The following is a 23,041-nucleotide window of genomic DNA, read 5'->3' on the forward strand; positions in this document are numbered from 1 at the left end:
AATAAAATCGTGAATTTTCACACGATAATAGCATTCGGTAGCCATTTTCACCGTGAAGACAAAATAAAGTACGAAATTTTTTTTTTTTCATAATAAAGTATATTACATTACCATTAATTTAAGATATATATATATAAGTGTCAGACTTTCCGGAACACTTTTAAAAGTTAAATGTAAAAGTAATTTTTTTGTGAAAAAGTTGTCATTTTAAATCCCCCCCTGTGGGCAGATAAAGGGTCAAATTTATCAAAAATATATACCAAATGATAGTTATCAAGCATCTATAAAAAAAAATTATATTGATATGTTCATTTTTGAAAAAGTTATGACAGTTGTTATTAAAAAATTTTTTAAAATTTTCGAAAATTAGCGATTTTTATAAATTTGTAATTTTTTATGAGGTTTCCCCCATTAACGAGCGAAATTTTTTCAATTTTGGAGGGTAATGTCTTCGGCTAGATACGATTTTTAGGTGAAACAACAATTGAAGAGCGAATGTGTCAAACGTTCTATGTGCCAAAAAAATATTTGTTCAGAAAACACAAAAAACATCACAAATTAAAAATTTTCTTATAATTTTGTATAAAAATATATGTTATGCTATATTTACACTATATTAATAGCCTCGTAAATTTCTATTATTTTATTTTGTCATTTCATATTAGTATAAATTAAACATTTGCTAATGACAGTTCCAAGTGCCAAGTATTATAATATTAAAGTTCCAAGTTTCAAATAATGTGATAATNCATTTGCTAATGACAGTTCCAAGTGCCAAGTATTATAATATTAAAGTTCCAAGTTCCAAATAATGTGATAATGTTATCGTTCCAAGGACCAATATATTATTATAGATAACAGAAAATCATTCTTTATTTTATTAAGACATCATGTATATTTTTATAAAATATGTAAAAAAATCAACACTTTTTTTGAGTATCACAAATTGAAAAATAAATGTACAAACTTAAATAAAAAATACTCTTAATCTAACATGACATTGTCAGTAAATCTCAAAACGTAAAATAAAATTTTTTCTTCATATAAAAATGTAACAAGAAAAGAAAACAGTAGCTTTCTTGAGTATCACAAATTGAAAAATAAATTAACAAACCTAATAATAATTAAAAAAAAAATCTAGATTAAACATAATTAGAACATAGCAACATCATAATAAATAGCAAAAAAAATTAATTCATGACGTTATATTTTTATAGAAGTTTCTGTGCTTATCAGGTAAAAAAGGAATCATGGCCAACAAATCTTTTTTCTTCTCTGACGATAATGTGGGTTTCGGTATAGGTATAAACGTTTGATTTTTAAGTTGGTCTACAGTAGCATTTCTTTTAAAAACGTTAAAATCTTTCCAAAGTTCTTCATCTGAAAATGTTTTTTTATAATAGATTTTTTTGGGAGTTAAAAATGAAACTTTAATCATCGAACATTGGAAACTTGGTTGTGTTAAAAAAATTGNAGTTGTTGAAAAAGTTGTTTTCATCCATCGAAATAACTCGAAATGGATTTGTCAACTTCGCTGCTTTAACGATTTCTTGTAAATCAGAAGGAGTGAAATTTTGAAAAACTCTACGTCTCTTTTCGATAATAGCGAAATCACGATCACAAGCCAAGAAAGAGTGTTTATCAAAAATGTTTGTATAATCTCATCAAATATCCTCATATTTATTAAATATAACATCAAAACTACTAACGTTTTATTTTTATTTTGGCCAGCACAGTTGTCTGACCATATAATTAGTTTTTTGCGATTTATCATATTTTCGTTTTTGTTAATAACTTGAAAAAGACAAGAAGCGATTTCTGAGCTTCCACGAGAAGCAATACTTTCATCCCACATACACATAAAGGCTGTATTGCTGTCACCGAGATGTATTCCAAAGTTATAACAACTAAGTTGACGGCTTTCCTGAATTGTATTATTGCTTTTCCTGGTCGCATACGATTTTCCACTAATTCTTTTTTTAGTCTGATCATTTCTTCTTTTTTTACCACTTCGTAAAATATGTATACTTTCAGTATCCATAATAACACAATTAAACAAATGAAAAAGAAAACTTAACGAACACATTAACACCAGTATTATTTTGAAATATAACGGACTATATCATAATATTGTTATCATCAAACTATTATATTCGCCCAAGGCACTTAGAACGTACAGGTAACAATGGGCATGTCTCACAGAACAAATACAATCTATGAACGCAATTTTGTACAAGTAAAAAATTTAATTGACACTTGAAACACATACAAGATTGTGACCTTTGGTACATAGAACATAAATCAGAAATAAAACAATTTTTCACTTTTTTGGCACATAGAACGTTTGACACATTCACTCTTCAATTATTTTACAAATAAATTCTGTATATTATCACATTAAGGTATTCGTTGTCAATAACTTGGCTTGTTGTATACTTTTAGGTAAAGACTTTTTATTAAAAAATAATAGCGTAATTGATTCTAATAAAAAAATTATAACTTTACATAATAAAACTTCAATACCAGTATTTCTTGAAAATACATTAAATTATGATAAATTAAATTTAAAAAATAATTACAAAAATATGGAAAATTATGTGTCAGCTATTAATATTAATACAAACAGTGAAAAATTCAATTTTTTAAGTCTAAAGGTCATAATAGTCAAAATTACAGACGAAAATTTCGAAATAAGATTAAAGGACATGTCACCTCATTTCATAAACTCTGAACACAAAAAAATTCCTAAAATGTTAATACAATACAATAATTCACAATTAAAAGAGATCTTTAAAATTAAATTAGCAAATGACGAAAGTTTAATAAAGAATTTCATCTTTCAAAATTCATATAAATTAGATAGATTATCGTAAAAAGTAGAGTTAAACAAACAAATAGATGAAAATATTAAAACAAACACATCATATAATTTTGCAACACCAACATTAATTAAAACCAATAATTTATATTCTAATTATGTAGTTATTCTAAATGAAAATATAAATGAGAGTATTAAACTAAATCAGTCTTTAATTAAAAGAAAAATAAATCTATTAAAGGCAAAAAAAATTTCCAATATTTAAACTTAATTTTATTAATTTATAAACTTTTACAGATATACATGAACTTAACAGATCGGTTTAAAATAAACTTTACTTATAATTATAGCATTGGTAACACTACAGAAATTGCACAAGATTTAAAAAATTTACTTTTTCAAAACATATTTAATAAATCGCTTTCATTTTCATCAGGTACACCTATACTTAGTAATTATAACTTAACTTCGTATATGAAAATATTCCAAATATTATACCTAACTTTAGAAGAATTGTTTTACACGTAAAAAATATATTTCATGTTTCTTTAAATAAATATTATTGGTCTTTTAAATATTACACAGAACTTTTTTTTAAACCTGTCATTTATATTTTTGACCAGGAGGTTAACATTTTTAGATAATTGTTGATGTATTGGTCATGATAGAAAAAACATTGTCAATAAAAAAAAAAAAATTGTTTATAACAATGGATTTATGATTTATTTATTTTTTATTAAAATGGATATTGTACTTTATATTACTTTTTTTGTAAATTATGCATAATTTTTAAATGCTCATAAACATACAAATCATGCAAAAGCAAAATTTTTATATTATTTAAAGCTTATGAATATTAGTAATTGATATTCTATATTTAATCACACTATGTCTAGATGTAATAATTTAATGTACGTGTTTTAAATCATTGTATAATCAGTAATTATAATTTTGTAATTGGTTAATAAAACAAATAATTTTGTATAAAAAATTACAATTGTAAAGCAAGTTTTAACTATTTCAAATCATTGTAAAATACAAAAGATCATTATAAATGAAGAAAAAGCAATTCATACTAGTAATGGTGATTAAATAATTAGTTCAGCGACGCCAGTTGAAGCCTACAGAATTCAAATTATTAGTAAGAATCAAAGAGTTGAGTGCTTATACAATATATATATATATATATACTACAAAAACAATTAAATCTATCTGTGTTATCAAAATTTGTTTGATTTTGGCAGTCATAGCTTCAAAAGAAAGATACTATAAACCACTAGGAATGTGAAGCCCTAAAACAAAGTAGAATCATTGATTTCCATTTTGAATTAAGTTTTATGATTATAATTATACAGAACCAGATAGAAATACATTTAAATTACAAAGACCAAAATTATAGAAGAATGAAAAATGTCTGAACTTATTATTTTAGTGGCTATTGCTATATATGGAGAGAACATAATGGTTTTCAAAAACAACTTCTGATTCATTACAAATTAACCATTCTTATTATACATAAATGTATTGCCTTACTCTATGTTCAGATTTCTAATCTGCTTTTGTTATAAAAAAAAAAAGATTAGAATTAATTACGAGTTGTAAAGATACAACACTACAAAATCATTTTTATGCTATATATATTTTAGCAATCACTGAACTAATAAATACCATATTATATTAGATTATATCACTATTTACTATTATACTATACATTATTATTCATTAATAAAAAAATACTTACTAACATATATTATTTTATAAACTAATAGCAAAATAAGAAATTGATATTTATCAACATTACTTGTTATTACTTACATATTAACCATATATTTATATCTATTATCACTACGATATTATTATTATTATTATTGTCATTATACACATGATATAATTTTTACTTTTTTCATATTTATCATTACTATTTATTTTACTAATATTTATTATGATTATTTATATATTTGGGAAAACTATATATTATATATATATATATTTTTTTAACTAAATGAATTCATACCATGTGCTGTATTATACATATCAATCAGAACACTATTAATATTTTTCAGAAATGTCTAATAACTTTAATTTAATTTTTACATTGCAACATTAATTTTTATTGTATTACTTTTTTATTCACAAAATTATCCACCCTTATAATTCAGTTGTGAGGACACAACATTTAAAAAAATCAGGGCGAATGTCGTAATACACTCGTCACTATCACAATATGAAATAACAGTGGACTACTTTGTTTGTGTCCACAATAATGGTTTTTCATTTAAGACTATTAACACTTTTATTTATAAATTATATTCATATGCTTAAAATAACATGATTGTTTTTAAATAAATAACTTAGAGAAATATTTAACAAACGCATACTGTCGTTTAATTATATTATATTATACACGATTCAGTCATGAGTCAATTATTAGTCACCTTTAAAAATCACTCTTTAGGATATTTATAAATTATACTTGTCAGCTCTTTTTACTCGTATCTTAATAAAAAACACAATGTGTTAACCCTAGTCTAGAATGTAAAAACAAACTATATTAGCGTTGTATAAAAATGATTTGTATATTATCCATGTGTATTAATTTATATATTTCATATTATATGCTTACTTAACAATAAACGATAACATTACAAGAATGACACAATGATGATTGTTCGGGGATCAAAAAATACTATAAAAGGCAGTGTAATCCTTCTAGTCAGGGCTGAGTGCTGAGGTCTTGAGGGTGTCTGTCTCTAAATATTCATTGAGCTGTTCGAATCGCGCTCTCGACATCGATACGCAAAGTTCGTAATCATCATTGTGAAATTCTTACTTGTTAATTTATGAACTAATTTTGTTATAACCTGATATTGTCAAAAGTTANTGTAATCCTTCTAGTCAGGGCTGAGTGCTGAGGGCTTGAGGGTGTCTGTCTCTAAATATTCATTGAGCTGTTCGAATCGCGCTCTCGACATCGATACCCAAAGTTCGTAATCATCATTGTGAAATTCTTACTTGTTAATTTATGAACTAATTTTGTTATAACCTGATATTGTCAAAAGTTATTATTAGAACAAAGAAAAATCTTCAGGTAAGACTTTAAATCATTAAGAGTCAATACTTATATTATCTTTTAATTCAATTATTTAGAATTAATAATCTGAGTATAGAGCGATAAAGTAATAGATCAAATAATTATATTAATCTTTAAACTACAATTAATTATTATTAACTAGTTCGGACCTTATACATAATCACATTACATAGTATTCGTGAGATGGCCACCGCCTCATCGTTTCCTAAAAAAGTTTAAAACCTAATGTGATTTCTACTGCATATATATACAGAGTGTTCAGTAAGTCAGGAAACGGGTTTCTATTGTTCTCATTGTTACAAACAATGAGAACAATAGAAACCCNCCACCGCCTCATCGTTTCCTAAAAAAGTTTAAAACCTAATGTGATTTCTACTGTATATATATATATAACACTTCTAATGGGTATTCGTGAGATGGCCACCGCCTCTTCGCTGCCACAGTGTAATATTACAGGTACTTACTAGTTGGATCATTTATAATATCTCTATAAGAGGAACCTTAATTATTATTTTTTTTATATCTACTTGTCTCTATTGTTATAAACCATCGGACTCTACAACCTCGATAGAACCTCGTTGCTCACCAATTGACCCAATCCCCAAATATCCAATCTTGATCAAAAACACCCAAACATATAACATCAACGTCTTTCTTATTTTTGAATTATTACAACTCTGAACCATACATCATGGCTGGCCTCACTACTGTCTTGTAGGATTTACCTTTCAGCCTAATTGGAGTTCTTTAATCGCATAAGACGCCAGACGCTTCTCTCTACTTCAACCAACCGCACTTAATTCTATGTCTTACATTGCACAACTGACCCTAAATACATAAAATTTTCCATTTCAAAACTTCAACTAATCTATCATACGCTTTTTCCAAATCTATAAATACCATACATAGCTTTTTCTTCTTTTCCCTAAACTTTTCTATTAGTGGCTTGACACAAAATACTGGCTCCATTGTTGACTTACCAGGCATAAAACTAAACTGGTTATTAGATACCGATGTCTCATTTCTTAATCTCTTGTCTATTAATTTTTCCCAAATTTTCATACTATGAGTCAGAAACTTAATGTCTCTATATTTTCCACACTCCTGTATGTCACCTTTACCTTTAAAGCTCGGCACCACAATACTATTTCTTTATTCATTTGGAATTTTCCTTTCTAGAAATATATATATTATAATAGGATATTATTTAAAATATTTAATGTTTATACTTTTGGTATAAATCTGAATATTTATCGGAAGCAGACCACATAGCTTTTGTACGTCCTATCATGCCTATTAAGGACCCTGAATCGACTATTTCATAACTTCCAACATATATTGAATGACTGGAGATACTAGAAATAAATTCTAATTTTCAACCACCTTATGCCAACACCGCCTAATATTTTCCATACTTCTACTGGCACTTCATCTGGCCCCACTGCTTTATTCTTTTTCATTGATGCAACAGCCTCCGATATCTCTTTCTCACTAATTAAATCTACCAGTCCCTCATTCCACGAGATATCCTCTAATGTCTCTTTTGGATACTGCTTATTCAATAGTTTTTCAAAATACTCTTTCCACCTTTTTTTCACATCATCATCACTCGAGAGTACCTTATTATCAACACTTTTTATACACCTTATACAATGATAATCTTTGACACGGCACCGCCATTTGCACTAGGCTGGTGCTCGCCCGTGTCTCTCTCGATATCAGCCGTCCAGCTATTAATATGACAATCGGTTGTCTCCCCTGAGATAAGACCGCCGCCGAATATGGATTACTGATATTGCGTTCTATTCCGTTTACGACGTACACCTTATTGGTTGGCGATTTATGTTTCCTTCTCGTCTGGTATTATTTTGCAATTATTAATCGTATTCACGTAATTACGGTTGCTCGGAATAAAAACATATTTAACACAAATACATATATATATATATAGTATACTTATACTTATCTGTATAAGGGCAATTCTAATTAAGCGGCGGAGTGTAACAAGTGTATTTAGTTTCTTTTCTCGTCCTATTGGACCACGCTATAAACTTAAATAAGTGCCGTAGTTGCCGTTTCCGTCCTATCAGGATTACGTTATAATTCGTACCAAGTGCCGTTAGTTTGTTTTCGTCCTACTGGATTACGTATTATCTTTAGACCTTTTCTATCTTATTTTTGCAAGTATATAGATTTCTTTAAAGCCTTCCTTTGTTCCTAGCCTATCATACAACTAGGATTAATTAAAATTCAATAAAAAAATTAATATAATTTCTTTAAAATACATTAATGTATTTCACCTCAGATGGAAAGAAAAAAAGAAAAACAATAATAAGAAAGTGCACTTGACATTATGTTGGTTTCAAACACTTATGCAAGATACATAATAATCTTATGAATCTAACTGAAATAAAGAGATTAGAAATGCCTTATATCCTCTGTTATATTGCTTAGTAATCACATCTAGATTTGTAAAAAAGTCTAATTTTTAATTAAAAACATCACATACTCTAATATATTTTTAATGCCATGTTCGACATCTGGCTCCTATTACGGTTGACTCGTATGACTAATAGTAACACTAACAAGGAATTTCAATAATAGATTCCGAACCATCAAAAAAAAAAGTAGATAGAAGATTACCATTATATGAATGGTAATCTTCTTTCTCTTTTTTAATTATACAGGGTGATTTTTTTATCATAACCCACTCAATTACTTGCAGAATAATAATAATTTAAACATTTTTTTTTTCATTATCTTTAGTTACACATTATTCTTGAATTTTTAACTATGTAATACTTTTTAAGTTCATCCCTTATGCCTTGGAAGGGGGTCAACTTTGTTTTTTTAAATGGTAACACATATTTTTAATTTAATAAAATGTTTGAGTTTTTAATTTAATAGTAAATGGCATTTGAATTTTTAATATAACTTTATTAGCTTATTAGATATAAACATTTAAAGTTTCAAAATTTTGAGTTAATATACATGTATAATACACATGGGATTGTAAATACAGGTAGCTAATTGGATTTTTATGACATTGCTGTCTCAGTCACGGATTGTTTATTATCAATTATGATTATCAATAGATATACATTTTGTATTGTCAGTTAGTGTATTTATAAACTCATAACAATGTGCCTTACTACAATTGATAATAACAATGCTGTGTACCTGCTAATATCGATGTTATAAAAAACCAATTAGCTACCTATATTTGTAATCCCTTGTGTATTATACCTGTATATTAATTCAAAAATTTGAAACTTTAAATGATTATATCTAATAAACGAATTAAGTTATATTAAAAATTCAAATGCCATTTACTATTAAATTAAAAACTCAAACATTTTATTAAATTAAAAATATGTGTTACCATTTAAAAAAACAAAGTTAACCCCCTTCCAAGGCATAAGGGATGAACTTAAAAAGTATTACATAGTTAAAAATTCAAGAATAATGTGTAACTAAAGATAATGAAAAAAAAAATGTTTAAATTATTATTATTCTGCAAGTAATTGAGTGGGTTATGATAAAAAAATCATCCTGTATACATAATTAGTATGTTTTTTAAATAATATAATTTTACATACAGTGAGACGGTAATAATTTATAATTCCAGTCTTATAATATGCGTCTCCATTTACATCAAATTATAATTATAAAGCAAAGGCATGCATATAAATTACAATGATTAAAAAAAAAAAAAATGACGATCCGACTTGGTCTCTTTGAGTTATATTGGCATCATAGGACATAGGACGGTTTTCTCTCTGTCTGATAATTGAGTCACACCAAAAAAAGCGCGATTTATAGTTTCAAAAAATTATGTTTTTTAGAAGAATAAATTTGATAATTAATTTACAATTTTTATTTGTATTGGAAAACAAATTATAATGAAATACAAAAATATAATAATTTTATTTAAATAAAAAAAAATTATAAAAATATTCCCATAATATTTTAAGATTATTCATTTTTATTACTATTTTATTATTGTAGTGTGTAAGTTGATACAATCTAAGGAAATAATATTATAAATTTTACACATCATACATTTTATCATACATCTTATCTTTTCACACTTTGAATTGCTTTTTCTTATTTTATATGATTTTTTGAATGTCCTCATCCCACCACCAGGTTTCCTTGTTTCCTGGTATTCTACTCCTACTCTCACCAACAATCTCCTTTGCAGTATTCTTTACACAACTAGCAAATCTATTCCACACATCATTTATGTCTACCTCGACATTTCACACCGTCCTATCTTTTACCGTCTTTACAAACTCTTTTTCATTTTCCCCTTTCAATTTCAACCACCGGATCTTCAATTTTTCCCTCGTGTTCCTTCTATTTTTGTATATTCTCTTTCCGGTGCAGCACACCTCCATTACCATCAGTCTATGTTGTGTAGTTACACTTTCGCCTGGTATAACTTTACAATCTTTTACTCGCTTTATGCTCTCTCTCTTCCAGATAAAATAATCGATCTGTGATATATTCCTCTCACTCTTATAAATTATATAATGATTTTTCCTCTTTCTAAAATAAGTATTATACTAATACAATCCTAATCCTAACTAATAATTGTATTTATTAGATTTTGTCAACTAACATATCTATAAATTATTAAAAAAATTATATATTTATTAAATAATAATAATAATGAACAATCTTGAAATATCATTTTAATATCATAATTGTGTTTGGTAGAGATCGCTTTTAGAAAAGACCTAGTAGACTAGTTGTCTAAAACACTGTTGATTATATTATATCATGTGATAGCTGATCTCTTGCACATCCAGCACGGCAAATTGATGGTCTACGTGTCAATATTTTTATGTGTCATCCTTTTGTAGCAAGCGCCTTCCCTTGGATGGTCAATTGTTCGGCCATTCTACGCCATAATTTTTAATATTTGTTTGTTGCACTCTTGTGCTTAAAGATCTCGTACCCTTGCACATCATTAGTGATTGGGCTCTGACCATCACTAAATAACTTCACTTACATAGTCGCTTTTCCACTGTTTGTTTTCATCTATCATTACGTGCCTGCATCTAAATTCTGACTCGTGATACTATGATGTTCGATACCATTACTACAAGATCTCATAAAGTCCGCTCATCACCATCAACAACTTCATTTATTTAGTTGAGTTTTGTATTATTTTTTAATGTTATTTATTTTTTGTTTTAATTGAATTAAATTATTTGTTTTATACCGCTTCGTCTGCCATTAATATTTAAGGGCCCCCTGCTATCCCTTAAATTTTAAGATACTCATTGAAGACTTTTTAATAAATGTGGTTATTAATTATTTATAATTATAATATTATCAATATTTATAAATAATATTGATTATTGTCTACTCTTGTTATTTATTGAATGTGTGGTTAGCCGGCATCCTTTAAAGTGACTCCTATCTCCCGTTTCAATAATAGTGATTTAAACAGGCTTAAGTTAAGACGGCATTCCATTTCGGTGCACAATTAGCCGTCCTACAATCAAGTTGCCTCATACGAAACAAATTTATTTAAAATTCCATGAAATTCTATGTACATTTGATAAAATTATAGCAGAATAAAAAAAAAACGAAATTTTACAGAAATTTCGAGACTTTTGACTTTGAAAAAAAATAACGTTAAATTAATGTTTAGATTGAACAGTGGCGTTATTTCAGTTTTTTTTAGAGTATGCATTATTTTCAGAGGGTATCCTTGTTAAATTTTTTACCACTTTACTCTGTGAACAATAATATCAATATACTTGATGCCAACAAATGCTGATGAGACAAAATGAAAAAAACTGAAAAATGTAAAAAATAACAAAAAAAAAAAAAACGAATAATTTCTTAGACTTATATATAAATTGACAACACATGTTATAACCTTGAATTTTTGATAAAAAAAAGTTGAGCGATATATTAAGCGGAGTTCCATCCTATCGAAATTATACATCCAAAAAAATGTAGTTCATTAACTACGCCTCACGAAAAATCTTCGAAAATATTAGAGTAAATTATTATTTTATAATTAATTTCCTGTTCCTTGATACCATAAACTGGTATCAACTTTGGTTTTGCCATTGACAACTTTAATATTTTTCATACCAATAAATTTATTCAATATAAAAAAAATAATTTTTGTTTAAAAATTATTTTTATTCATTGGGTTTTTAACGAGTTACAACTGTTTAAAGTTTATGGGCGATCAGAAAAAAACTTACTTATTTTTAAAATAGGACAACATTATAATGTTATTTATCGATTAACGCAACCGGTTCAAAATATTCAATAACTGTATTAATAGCATAAATATATTTTTAAGCAGTTAATAACATGTGTTTATGACATAATTTATGATACACTATCAAAAATGCACCTTTTTTATTTTCAGTTTGTACACAAAATTAATGTAGTCAATATATAATTTTCTATGGTTAATAATAATAATTTATAAAACTTATAATTTTAAACTTAAAAATTATCTCACATAACATTTATCAATGTTAACGACACTATAAATATTGAATTAAGAAAAAAATTTTGAATGTTTTTAACAAAATCAGAATAAAAATTAAAACATTAGAATTTTTCAAATAATATTTACCACCAAAGGCTAATTGTCTTTTAATTGAACATTTTATATTTATTTAATTTGATAAAAATTCAAATATTTATTATTCAACATTTAGATGATGTTAATCAAAAAAGTTAATTTTAATATAAATATTAAAATTAAGTTTAATAAATAACCATTTGGTTAATTATAATTCTTTTATATAAACAGTCACTCTATCGCTAATTATACTAATTTAGTGAATTATACTTACATTCTACATCAATCATATTAAAAAACTTTCTTATTAGTTTTATAATCATCTGCTACCATCTACATTGAAAAACTTTTTGTAGTTTAATTGGATAATTTCTAAAATATTGTAGTATAAACACAAAAAGTTGAAATGATTCTTCATTTATTACATTTATCCACATAAATTATAAATAAATAATATACGATAGTAATAATAGTACATCAATTTTTACACCTGATAGAAAAATTATTAAATTCAAATTTTATGTGAATCAAATACAATTATTTTAATTTATCCTAATAATGAGGAGACACGCAATTATATTGAAAATATATGTGGAAGGAATCAAATTTTTCTTCAATACTATAAATTAGTAGTCTAACAAATGATCAGAAAATAAAATTATTGGCACCTTATTTTTTCCTCGAGTGCTGTAAGGGTTCCGTAACTATTCTTGTAGTTTGACATATTTTTTTTTATTTTGTAATGTGTTCATGTAATAATCTAGATTATCAATTGGGAGTTTTCACCTGAGACACCAAGAACTCCAACAGACATTTTTCAGGAACTACAAGTAACTAAATGCTTGGCTCGATTGCCCGTACGACACGTTGACTAGATCACTAGTCAAGACTAGACCACGACGTCTATAGGTTTTTATAATAACTATATTTATTAAATAAACATATAGTTATTATAAATGTACCCGTTACGAGTAAATTTCCAAACGTGCTTATAAGGCTGTAGTAAATATTGAATAGATAGATAAAAAGTAAATATAATAGCAGCTAAACTGTCAAAGTTACTCAAATATTACAAACAAATTTCTAAACTTTCATACTAGGTTGTGATAGATAGTGGATAGAAAAATAACTAATATCTCAGACTGTCCAGATTTTACAAGATTTAAAATGCACTTTCAAGACTAATTTTAATTTAAACAATTTTTACAGTTGAGAATATTCCATCAAATATGAGTTATATTATAAACTAAATTTAATTAAAAAAATTTTTATAGTATTAATATGCCGACATTTTATTGAAATTAACCTTTAAAAGCCTAAAGAACTTATATGTGTACATAACAAAAGTTTATTTTAAGAGATTTGTATACATTTCATGCTATCTAATTTTCATTATCTGATACTTTATAAAATTGTGTCTTGGCTTTTTAAGTTGGTAAAAAACTTGCTTAGTTATGTAAATAATTTTGAACATTACTGGTCACAGTGTAATATGCTTATTTATTTATATTTTTACTCTAAGATGAAGAAAATAAGCTTTCATGTATGAAAAAAATATAATGATAATAAAATTAATAAAAAACGTTCAGATGGATGGTCACCAATCATATTTTATCAATATGCTGCTGGCAAATATAATTATTTTTATTTATATTCTTCTTGGTAAGTACAACTGTTTTTCAGAAAATTCTGTGATAGAAGAAAAGACTGTCAAATGTAACAAATAAGTTAATAAAATGTTTATAGTAATCTCTTACTAACTTAAATAGAAAATAAAAGCCAAATTCAGAATAATATAATATCAATATTTCTTATTGCTGGCAAGCATTTTTCATATTTGAAACTATTTTAGATTTTATTTGTATTAAAAAAACAATTAGTACCTTACTATTAATAAAATATAATTACTAATACATTAATACAATGTTAGTTTTTAATTGAACTTAATTTAACTTTTATTTTAACTTCGATGCGAAGCTGAGATTGTATTAATTTTACCATGATGTGTTTATTATTTTTATTTTTTTTTTTTGTGTCTGTTGCCACTTTTTCTCAGCTCTCACTGGATCGATTTCTTTCAACAATACGTCAAAAGATCACAAATCGTATCTAGTCGAAGACATTACCCTTAAAAATTGAAATAAATTCCCTCGTTCCCCATAAATGAGGGAAACCTCCAAAAATATTACAAATTTAAAAATCGGTAAATTTTGTCATTTTTTTCACTTTTTTTTTCTTAAAACTTCCATAACTTTTTCAAAAATAAACAAATCAACATAATTTTTTTTTATACTAAAACCTTATATATTTTTCTTTCATTTGATATCATTTTTTTGAAAATCTAACACTTAACCTGCTCATTGGGGGGGATTTAAATAGCAACTCTTTTACAAAAACTAACTTTCTCAACTTCATTTTTGAAAATGTTCCGAAAATATTGCATCCTTTAAACATATATCAAATTAAAGCTTATTTTATATACTATAAAGTGAAAAAAAAAATTTGTCCCGACACTTTATCTTCTGCATGTAAACCTGCCGTAGTTAAAAATACGCTATTTTTGTGTTAAAATTTTTGATTTTTGATTAAAATTTTCAACTTAAAAATGCTATAACTTTTCGAAAAATGTAATTATCAGCACAAATTTTTTTTTCTAAATACATTATAAGTACATCTTTCATTTGACATACTTTTTATAAAAAATTGGGTAATTTCCTCATATATAAGGGGCGTTCAAAACTTGAAACGTTGTATAAAAAATAGAACTTTTTAAACTTAACTTTTGAAAGTGTTCCGGAAATACTGCGTCCTTTAAACATATATAAAATTAAAGCTTATTTTATGTACTATAAAATGAAAAAGAAAATTTGTCCCTTCACTTTATCATCTATATGGCTGTCGAAATTAAAAAAAAAATGTAATGTTTGCGATAAAAATCACCTTTTATAAGGATGTTTTTTGTACTTAAAACTGCCATAACTTTTTTAAATATTAACAAATCAAAATAAATTTTTTTTATATTGAAATCTTATGTAATTTCTTTTCATTTGTTATCATTTTTTTGAAAATGTTCCGGAAATACTGCATCCATTAAACATATGTCAAATGTCATGTACTATAAAATTAAAAAAAAAAATTTGTCCCGACGACCTATCTTCTATACGAAAATGGCTACCGTATTCAAAAATATGCTATTTTAACAAATTTTTTTTTTTAATTAAACACTATCTACAGATTTGCATCGAAGCGTTTTTTATGATAGTGATTTTAATCACTGTCAGATATCATCTATACTAGACCCAACTAAGCCACGACCCCACTGTGTTTTTTTCTTAAAACTTCCATAACTTTTTCAAAAATCAACATATTTTTTTATATTAAAACCTTAGATATTTACCTTTCATTTTTTTAAAAATCTAATACCTAACCTGCTCACAGGGGGGATTTAAAATGCAAACGGCTGCTGTATTTAAATAAATGGTATTTTTGTGTTAAAATTTTTGATTTTAAGTTTCAACTTTAAAATTCTATAAATTTTCAAAAAAATTTATGTATCAGCACAAATTTTTTTTTCTAAATACATTATAAGTACATCTTTCATTTGACATACTTTTTATAAAAAATTGGGTAATTTTCTCATATACAAGGGGCGTTCAAAACTTGAAACATTCTATAAAAAATTGAACTTTTTTAACTTAACTTTTGAAAATGTTCCGGAAATACTGCGTCTTTTAAACATATATAAAATTAAAGCTTATTTTATGTACTATAAAATGAAAAAGAAAATTTGTCCCGACGACCTATCTTCTATGCGCAAATGGCTACCGTATTCAAAAATATGCTATTTTTGTGTTAAAATCCTGGGTTTTGTATTTTATTTTATTTTAAAATATCTTATAAGGGCAATACACTGCCCTATTTTTTTATAATTATTATTTTTATAATAGGCTAAATTGAATAACTTTTTTTTTATTGGTGTTTTTAGATATATAATCATTAAAATGAATTAAATTTTGAATATTTCCACTGTAGAATCTTTTTAAACGCCAAAAGTTAATTAGAAATGATTACTATGATTTTTATTTAAGTGATCTATTACGATAAAAATGTAAAAAAATCTAACTTTTCTGATAAATATACTGTAAATAGTAATTATAAAATTTCCTGATTCATATTAATCCTAACAATTTCATTATTTTTTTATTAAAACTTTCACGTTAAAGGACAATAAAAAGTAGGTTCAAAATTATTACTTTTAACATATTAAAAATCAAAATCAATAATAAAATTTGAAAACAATTAATTTTAAAAATTATATAATATATAATAAAAGGATTACTAATCTGGGTATAATTAAGGAAATAGAAGTTGATGTTGCTTTTGTAATTATCCATCAATTTTTTAAAATTAAACACTATCTACATATTTGCATCGAAGCGTTTCTTATGATAATGATTTTAATCACTGTCAGATTAAATCTAAACTGGACCCAACTGTGCAACGTCTCCACTATGCCACGACCCCCACTGTGCTGGGTTTTTTATTTTACTCGAATTGTATAATTATTTCAATACTTTTTGATTTCAACTAACCCAGATACTTTTAATTAAAATACAACATTTAACAACTCAATGTGGAATAAGTCAACATACATGAACCATAACCATACAAATATGATAATTAATTAAAAAATTATGTAAACAAAAATAATGTCAAGGCGTTGAAATTCTAGTTGTCATGAACTCATAATTATTATATGAATATTAGTTTTAAGGAATTTATATTATTAATAACTAGAAAGTAATAAACATTATAATTATTAGAAACTATAGCATTTAGAAAGTGAAATATTGTTATTTATATCATTAATTGTTAATTATTCCTAATAAAAACGGATCTGACTACTGATTCCAGTGGGCAGTGTTCAATCAGTAAATGTTACATTATAATTGTTATTATTTTGACTCTTTATGACAACACTTATCCGCGTGATCGAACTTGGACTTAGAACACCCAGTTCATCATATAGTTATGGAAATATAGTGGTTATAATTACTATAGTTGTTTATATTCTATTCGATGATTTTTCATATTCTATTCATTGTCAATTTGTATCTATAAAGTATCAAATTCGTCTGTGAATGAAAAATTTGATATAATAAATGTTTAATGTAGAAAAATATGTCCAACGAAAGATATTGATAATGCAGAGTCCATTTAATTTGAATGTAATTTTCTTAACAAATCTTATGAAAATCTCAAAGTATATAAAGCTAAATATGTAGATGCTATAATAATTTTTTATAATAGTAATCACATTAAATAATATGTATGAGAAAATTTTTAACTATTGTACAATTTTTATTTTAATAAATAAGTATGTATCTTGTGTTGGAGGAAAAGTAATTTCCGAGATGATAAAGGAATATTATCTTTCGGATTTAGTAAAAAAACTTATTTAATTTCATTATAAATTATTAATTATATAAAATTATTTTTTGTTGATTATATATATAATATTAATTAAATATATTTGTATTGTGTAGAATTACTACAAAACATAATTTAAGATTTTTCATAGTGTTTAAAGTACTATTGTGATCTATCTCAGTACTTAATATCTTCTTTAATGATAGAGTTGATTATATTATTAATGTTAAGAAAATGAAAATTTTAGGTTGAGTAAAATTTGTATAGATACTGTGTAATACTTACATATTAAAAAAAAATCTGCATTAATGTACATATTCGATGTTTAACAATTTTATGGACTTTTTAAGTATGTGAGTGACACACTTTATTAGAAAAATCACATTTTATTAAATTCAAAATATATGTTTCCATTAAAAAAAAACAAAGTTGACACCCTTACAAGTTTATCCCTTATAAACTTAAAAAGTATTACATAGTTAATAATTCAAAAATAATTTGTTACTAAAAAAAACCAAAAAAAAAAATATTTGAATTATATTTATTCTGCAAGTAATTGAGTGAGTTATGATAAAAAAATCACCTTTTACATATACATAGAAAGATTTGTTAAATTATCTCTGGATAGCAATTTATAGCTACAAAATGCGAAATAAGTAAATTTGTATTATCTTCATTATTTAGAAATAATTATCTTAGTAAAGAAGGGTAAAAGCAATAAATTGATAATATCCAAACTTTGGTCAACACACCATATACCCAACATAGTAGTTTAATTTTGAGTTACTACGTTAAATATTATGCTTAAAAATCCTCAACATTGCGGAATTTTGTTCGCTACAAGCAAAAACATTATACTACAAAATAAAAATCAAGTTAATTTATTTCAAAAATAAATTGTTGATAGAAAACGTAAATGTGTATAATAGACATAAAGATTATTGTATCATATTAGTTAAGACAACCATTTGCGGCAGCATAATTGGTTATATCAGTATAATCATTTCGAGTAGCTTCATAAATGGTTTCTTTACTCCATGGACAATCATTTTCATGAGCATATGTTAAGCAATTAAATTGACCATTTGCAGCAGCAAGTCTTGTTGTGCCTTCATCCCATTCACACCCATTTATATTAACATATATTAGGCAATCTAAATGACCATTTGCAGCAGCTCCACTTGTTGTACCTTCATCCCATTTACAACCATTTTTATGTGCAAATATCAAACAATTAATATGACCACTAGCAGCAGCTTCTCTTGTAGTGCCTTCGTCCCACTCACAACCATTTTCATAGGCATACTTTAAGCAGTCTAAATGTCCATTTGCTGCAGCCCCTCTCATTGTGCCTTCAACCCAATCACATCCGTGTTCGCGGGCATATTTTAAACAATTTAAATTACCTTGTACAGCTGCCACACCTATTGTATCTTCATGCCAATTACATCCTTTTTCATGAACATATACTAAGAAATCTAAACAGCCACTTGCTGCAGCAGCTTTAGTTGTACTCTTATCCCAAACACATCCGTATTCGTAGGCGTACTTCAAACATTCAAAATTACCACTTTCTGCAGAAACACTCGGCGTACTTTCATTCCAAGGACATCCATTTTCGTGTGCATATTTCAAACATTCAAAACTACCATTTGCTGCAGCAGCTCTAGTTATACTCTCATCCCAAGGACATTCCATTTCATGTGCATACATTAAACATTCTAATTCACCGCAAGTAGCAGCTGCTTCTGTTGTATTTTCATCCCACGGACAACCATTTTCGTGAGCATATTTTAAACATTCCAAATAACCACTTGAAGCAGCTTCAATAGTCGTATATTTATCCCATTCACACCCATTTTCATGGGCATATATTAAACATTCTAATTCACCATTAGAAGCAGCTGCTTCTGTTGTATTTCCATCCCACGGACACCCATTTTCATGAGCATATTTTAAACATTCTAATTTACCATTAGAAGCAGCTGCTCTTGTTGTGGTTTCATCCCATGGACACCCATTTTCATGGGCATATTTTAAACATTCTAATTTACCATTAGAAGCAGCTGCTTTTGTTGTAGTTTCATCCCATGGACATTTATTTTCATGGGCATATTTTAAACATTCTAATTTACCATTAGAAGCAGCTGCTTTTGTTGTGGTTTCATCCCACAGACATCCATTTTCATGGGCATATTTTAATATATTTAAATTACCTGCAAAGGCAGCAATCATAGTTAGGACATTATTCAATTTGCTTAAATTTTTATGGACATATTTTATAATTTCTAGATTTTCGTTTATAATAGCATTTAATACGATTTGGAATATATTCCATTTACAGCCATTTTCACAGGCATATTGTAGGCATTCTAAATGGCTATACTTTGCAGCTGCTTCTGTTGTGCTTTCATTCCAGGGAAATTCATTTTCATATGCATATTTTAAAATGTTTATATGACCTCCTGCGGCAGCTGCAGCAGTTATGCGTTCGTCCCATTTGTAGCCATTTTGATGAACATATTTTAAAAATTCCAAATTTCCTTTTGCAGCAGCTATAACTGTTATTTCTTCAACCCATTTACTATCATTTTCATTATCATTATACAAAAATTCTAAAGTTTCATTTTCATTTTTTCTATTTGTACCTTTTAAAATTGCCATTGTTAGTTAAATATTATTTTATTAAAATTGTAATATTTTTATTAATTACATTTTTAGTAATTTTTTAATAATTTTTATTGAACAGTACTATTTTAAAATTAAGCTTCGAATAATTTTTCTATTTTTATATAATAGGATAATTTGAATAAAAATTTATTTGAACAATATTGAAGTATTTGTATAAAATTTGAAATACGACTAGAGTCAATGAATTGATTTTACGAATTATAAACTCTTTTTTTGGAATTTAAATTGAAATAATACTTTATTTGTAGAGTAACAATGATACTAATATTTAACTACTATTAATTAGTATTACTAATGTCATTACATCTACTATGATGGATGTAATTATTTAATTCTAACATTAAAATCTCTTAGATACTTATGATATTCAATTATAATCGACTGACAAAAAGACAAATGCGTATAAAATTGAGTGCAAACGCTAAACCTACATATACAGAGTGTTCAGTAAAAAACGAACCAAGTTAATTGTTACCAACAATAAGAACAATAAAAATATGTTTCCTTACTTACTGAACATTCTATATATTATATACGTTTAAAAGTATAGATAAATCATTTTTTTTAGATATTTATTCATTTTTTCTTGATATAAAACTTATATTATGAAAAATTATATTTGATCAAACAATCTTTTCCTGTGGTGTATCGGGGTTGAAGTTTAAACAACTATTGTTGTATTTAAGTTTTTCACATTTATTTCAATGAATATTATAGTTAGCATAAAAATGTATTTTGTATGTAAAAGGTTTCGATACATGTTTTCTCAAATCTATTATTACTGCGATACTTAAAAAAAAAAATACTTTTAATTTTCATAATTTTGTAAAATTAAACATTTTATATTTATTTTACATGTACACGCCACATAAAAAAATTATAAACACTTAAATTCTATTCAAAATAAATGTGTTTTTAATAAATGACTAAAGAATAGGAGGTGCCTTACCCCTTTTTCCTTACTTCATTAAAAGACTCTAACTTATTGAAGTAATTTAAAGCAAGTATATTTAAAAGAAATAAAAAAACATAGTATATATATTTTTTAAATTAAATAAAAATACTAAAAGTAGCAAAAAATATGCGCTATTTAGTGGATTTATAAAACTCAGTTGTTACTTGGAAACTTATCGATAATTTTTGACATCCTTTAATAAAAAAAAAACCCAGCACAGGGGGGTCGCGGCACAGTGGTGACGTGACATATTTGGATCAAGTATAATGATTTCTGACAGTGATTAAAATCACTATCATAAAAAACGCTTCGATGCAAATCTTTAGATAGTATAATAAAAATTGATCACTTGTGGCTAATTAATTAAGTAAAATTAAAACTATATTAAAAATATTATTAATTTAAAAAACTAAAAAATATTAAAAATATTAAACTCAAAGCCACAAAAAAATTAATGAAAAGTCGCGGATACGTATTTCGGAAACAATGTTACCATTATCAACGCTAAACACATACTGNTAAAAGAACAGAGGGGGAACTAAATTTTGAAATTTATCGGAAAAACACACACACGTTCAGATACATTCCGAACACATCGAACCACACCTGGCAACACAAATTGTCAGCTTTTAATAGTATGGTTTACAGATTAATTAATATTCCGATGAATAAAATAGATTATGATAAAGAATTGGTGGTTATAAAAGAAATAGCTAAATTTAATGGGTATAACGAAAACATAATTTTGAAATTAGTCCGAAAACAAAAGTGGAAAAAAGAAAGGAGGGCAGCTAATACACTCTCCAGCGAGGGGGAACAAAAAGTAATTAGATCACCAATTTTATTTTATCCAGGCATCTCAAATGGATTAACTAAAATATTTAAGAATTTTGGTATTACTTTGGTAACATCTAAGAGTAATAATTTAAGAGATTTATTAGGTAACCCTAAAGATAAGGTAGATGAAGGGGGGAAATCAGGCATTTATAAAATACAATGTGAAAGTTGTAATAAATGTTACGTAGGACAAACAAAAAGAAATATAGGGGTCAGGTTTAAAGAGCACTTAAGAAATATTAAAAATCAAGAAATTGAGAAATCTCCAGTGGCTGAACATTTATTGACACATAATCACTCTATTAAAACCATAAAACTAATTAAAAACGTAAATAATTACAAAGAACTTAATATCAGAGAAGCAATAGAAATGTTTAAAAATAAAAACAATTTAATTAATTGGGATCTTGGCCCACTGAAAAATTCATTATTAAACTTGTGTAAACTGGCAAAATGTGATAATATTACTTAGTGATAACGTCACTAGGTGATAAGGTCACTAGGGGTATATAAGGGAGTTTTTTCTAGTCGGGGTGTCAGTATGTGTTTAGCGTTGATAATGGTAACATTGTTTCCGAAATACGTATCCGCGACTTTTCATTAATTTTTTTGTGGCTTTTGAGTTTAATATTTTTAATATTTTTTAGTTTTTTT

General features: G+C 26.2%; 2 protein-coding genes across 3 annotated transcripts in view; both read right to left on the reverse strand.

Moving 5' to 3' along the window:
- Positions 1 to 23,041, reverse strand: part of LOC126895993 (uncharacterized) — a 124,060-nt gene that overhangs the window by 53,465 nt on the left and 47,554 nt on the right. The window lies entirely within an intron of this gene.
- LOC126895995 (uncharacterized) overlaps positions 18,770 to 23,041 on the reverse strand; it is a 13,161-nt gene continuing 8,889 nt past the window's right edge. Inside the window, exon 3 of the mRNA XM_050668381.1 lies at positions 18,770 to 20,552. Coding sequence (XP_050524338.1) covers positions 18,856 to 20,552 — 1,697 coding nt within the window. The 3' untranslated portion in view covers positions 18,770 to 18,855. The remainder of the gene's footprint in view (positions 20,553 to 23,041) is intronic.

The sequence above is a fragment of the Daktulosphaira vitifoliae genome, unplaced genomic scaffold (assembly GCF_025091365.1).
Source record: "Daktulosphaira vitifoliae isolate Bord-2020 unplaced genomic scaffold, ASM2509136v1 Scaffold_1, whole genome shotgun sequence".
Lineage (NCBI taxonomy): Eukaryota > Metazoa > Arthropoda > Insecta > Hemiptera > Phylloxeridae > Daktulosphaira > Daktulosphaira vitifoliae.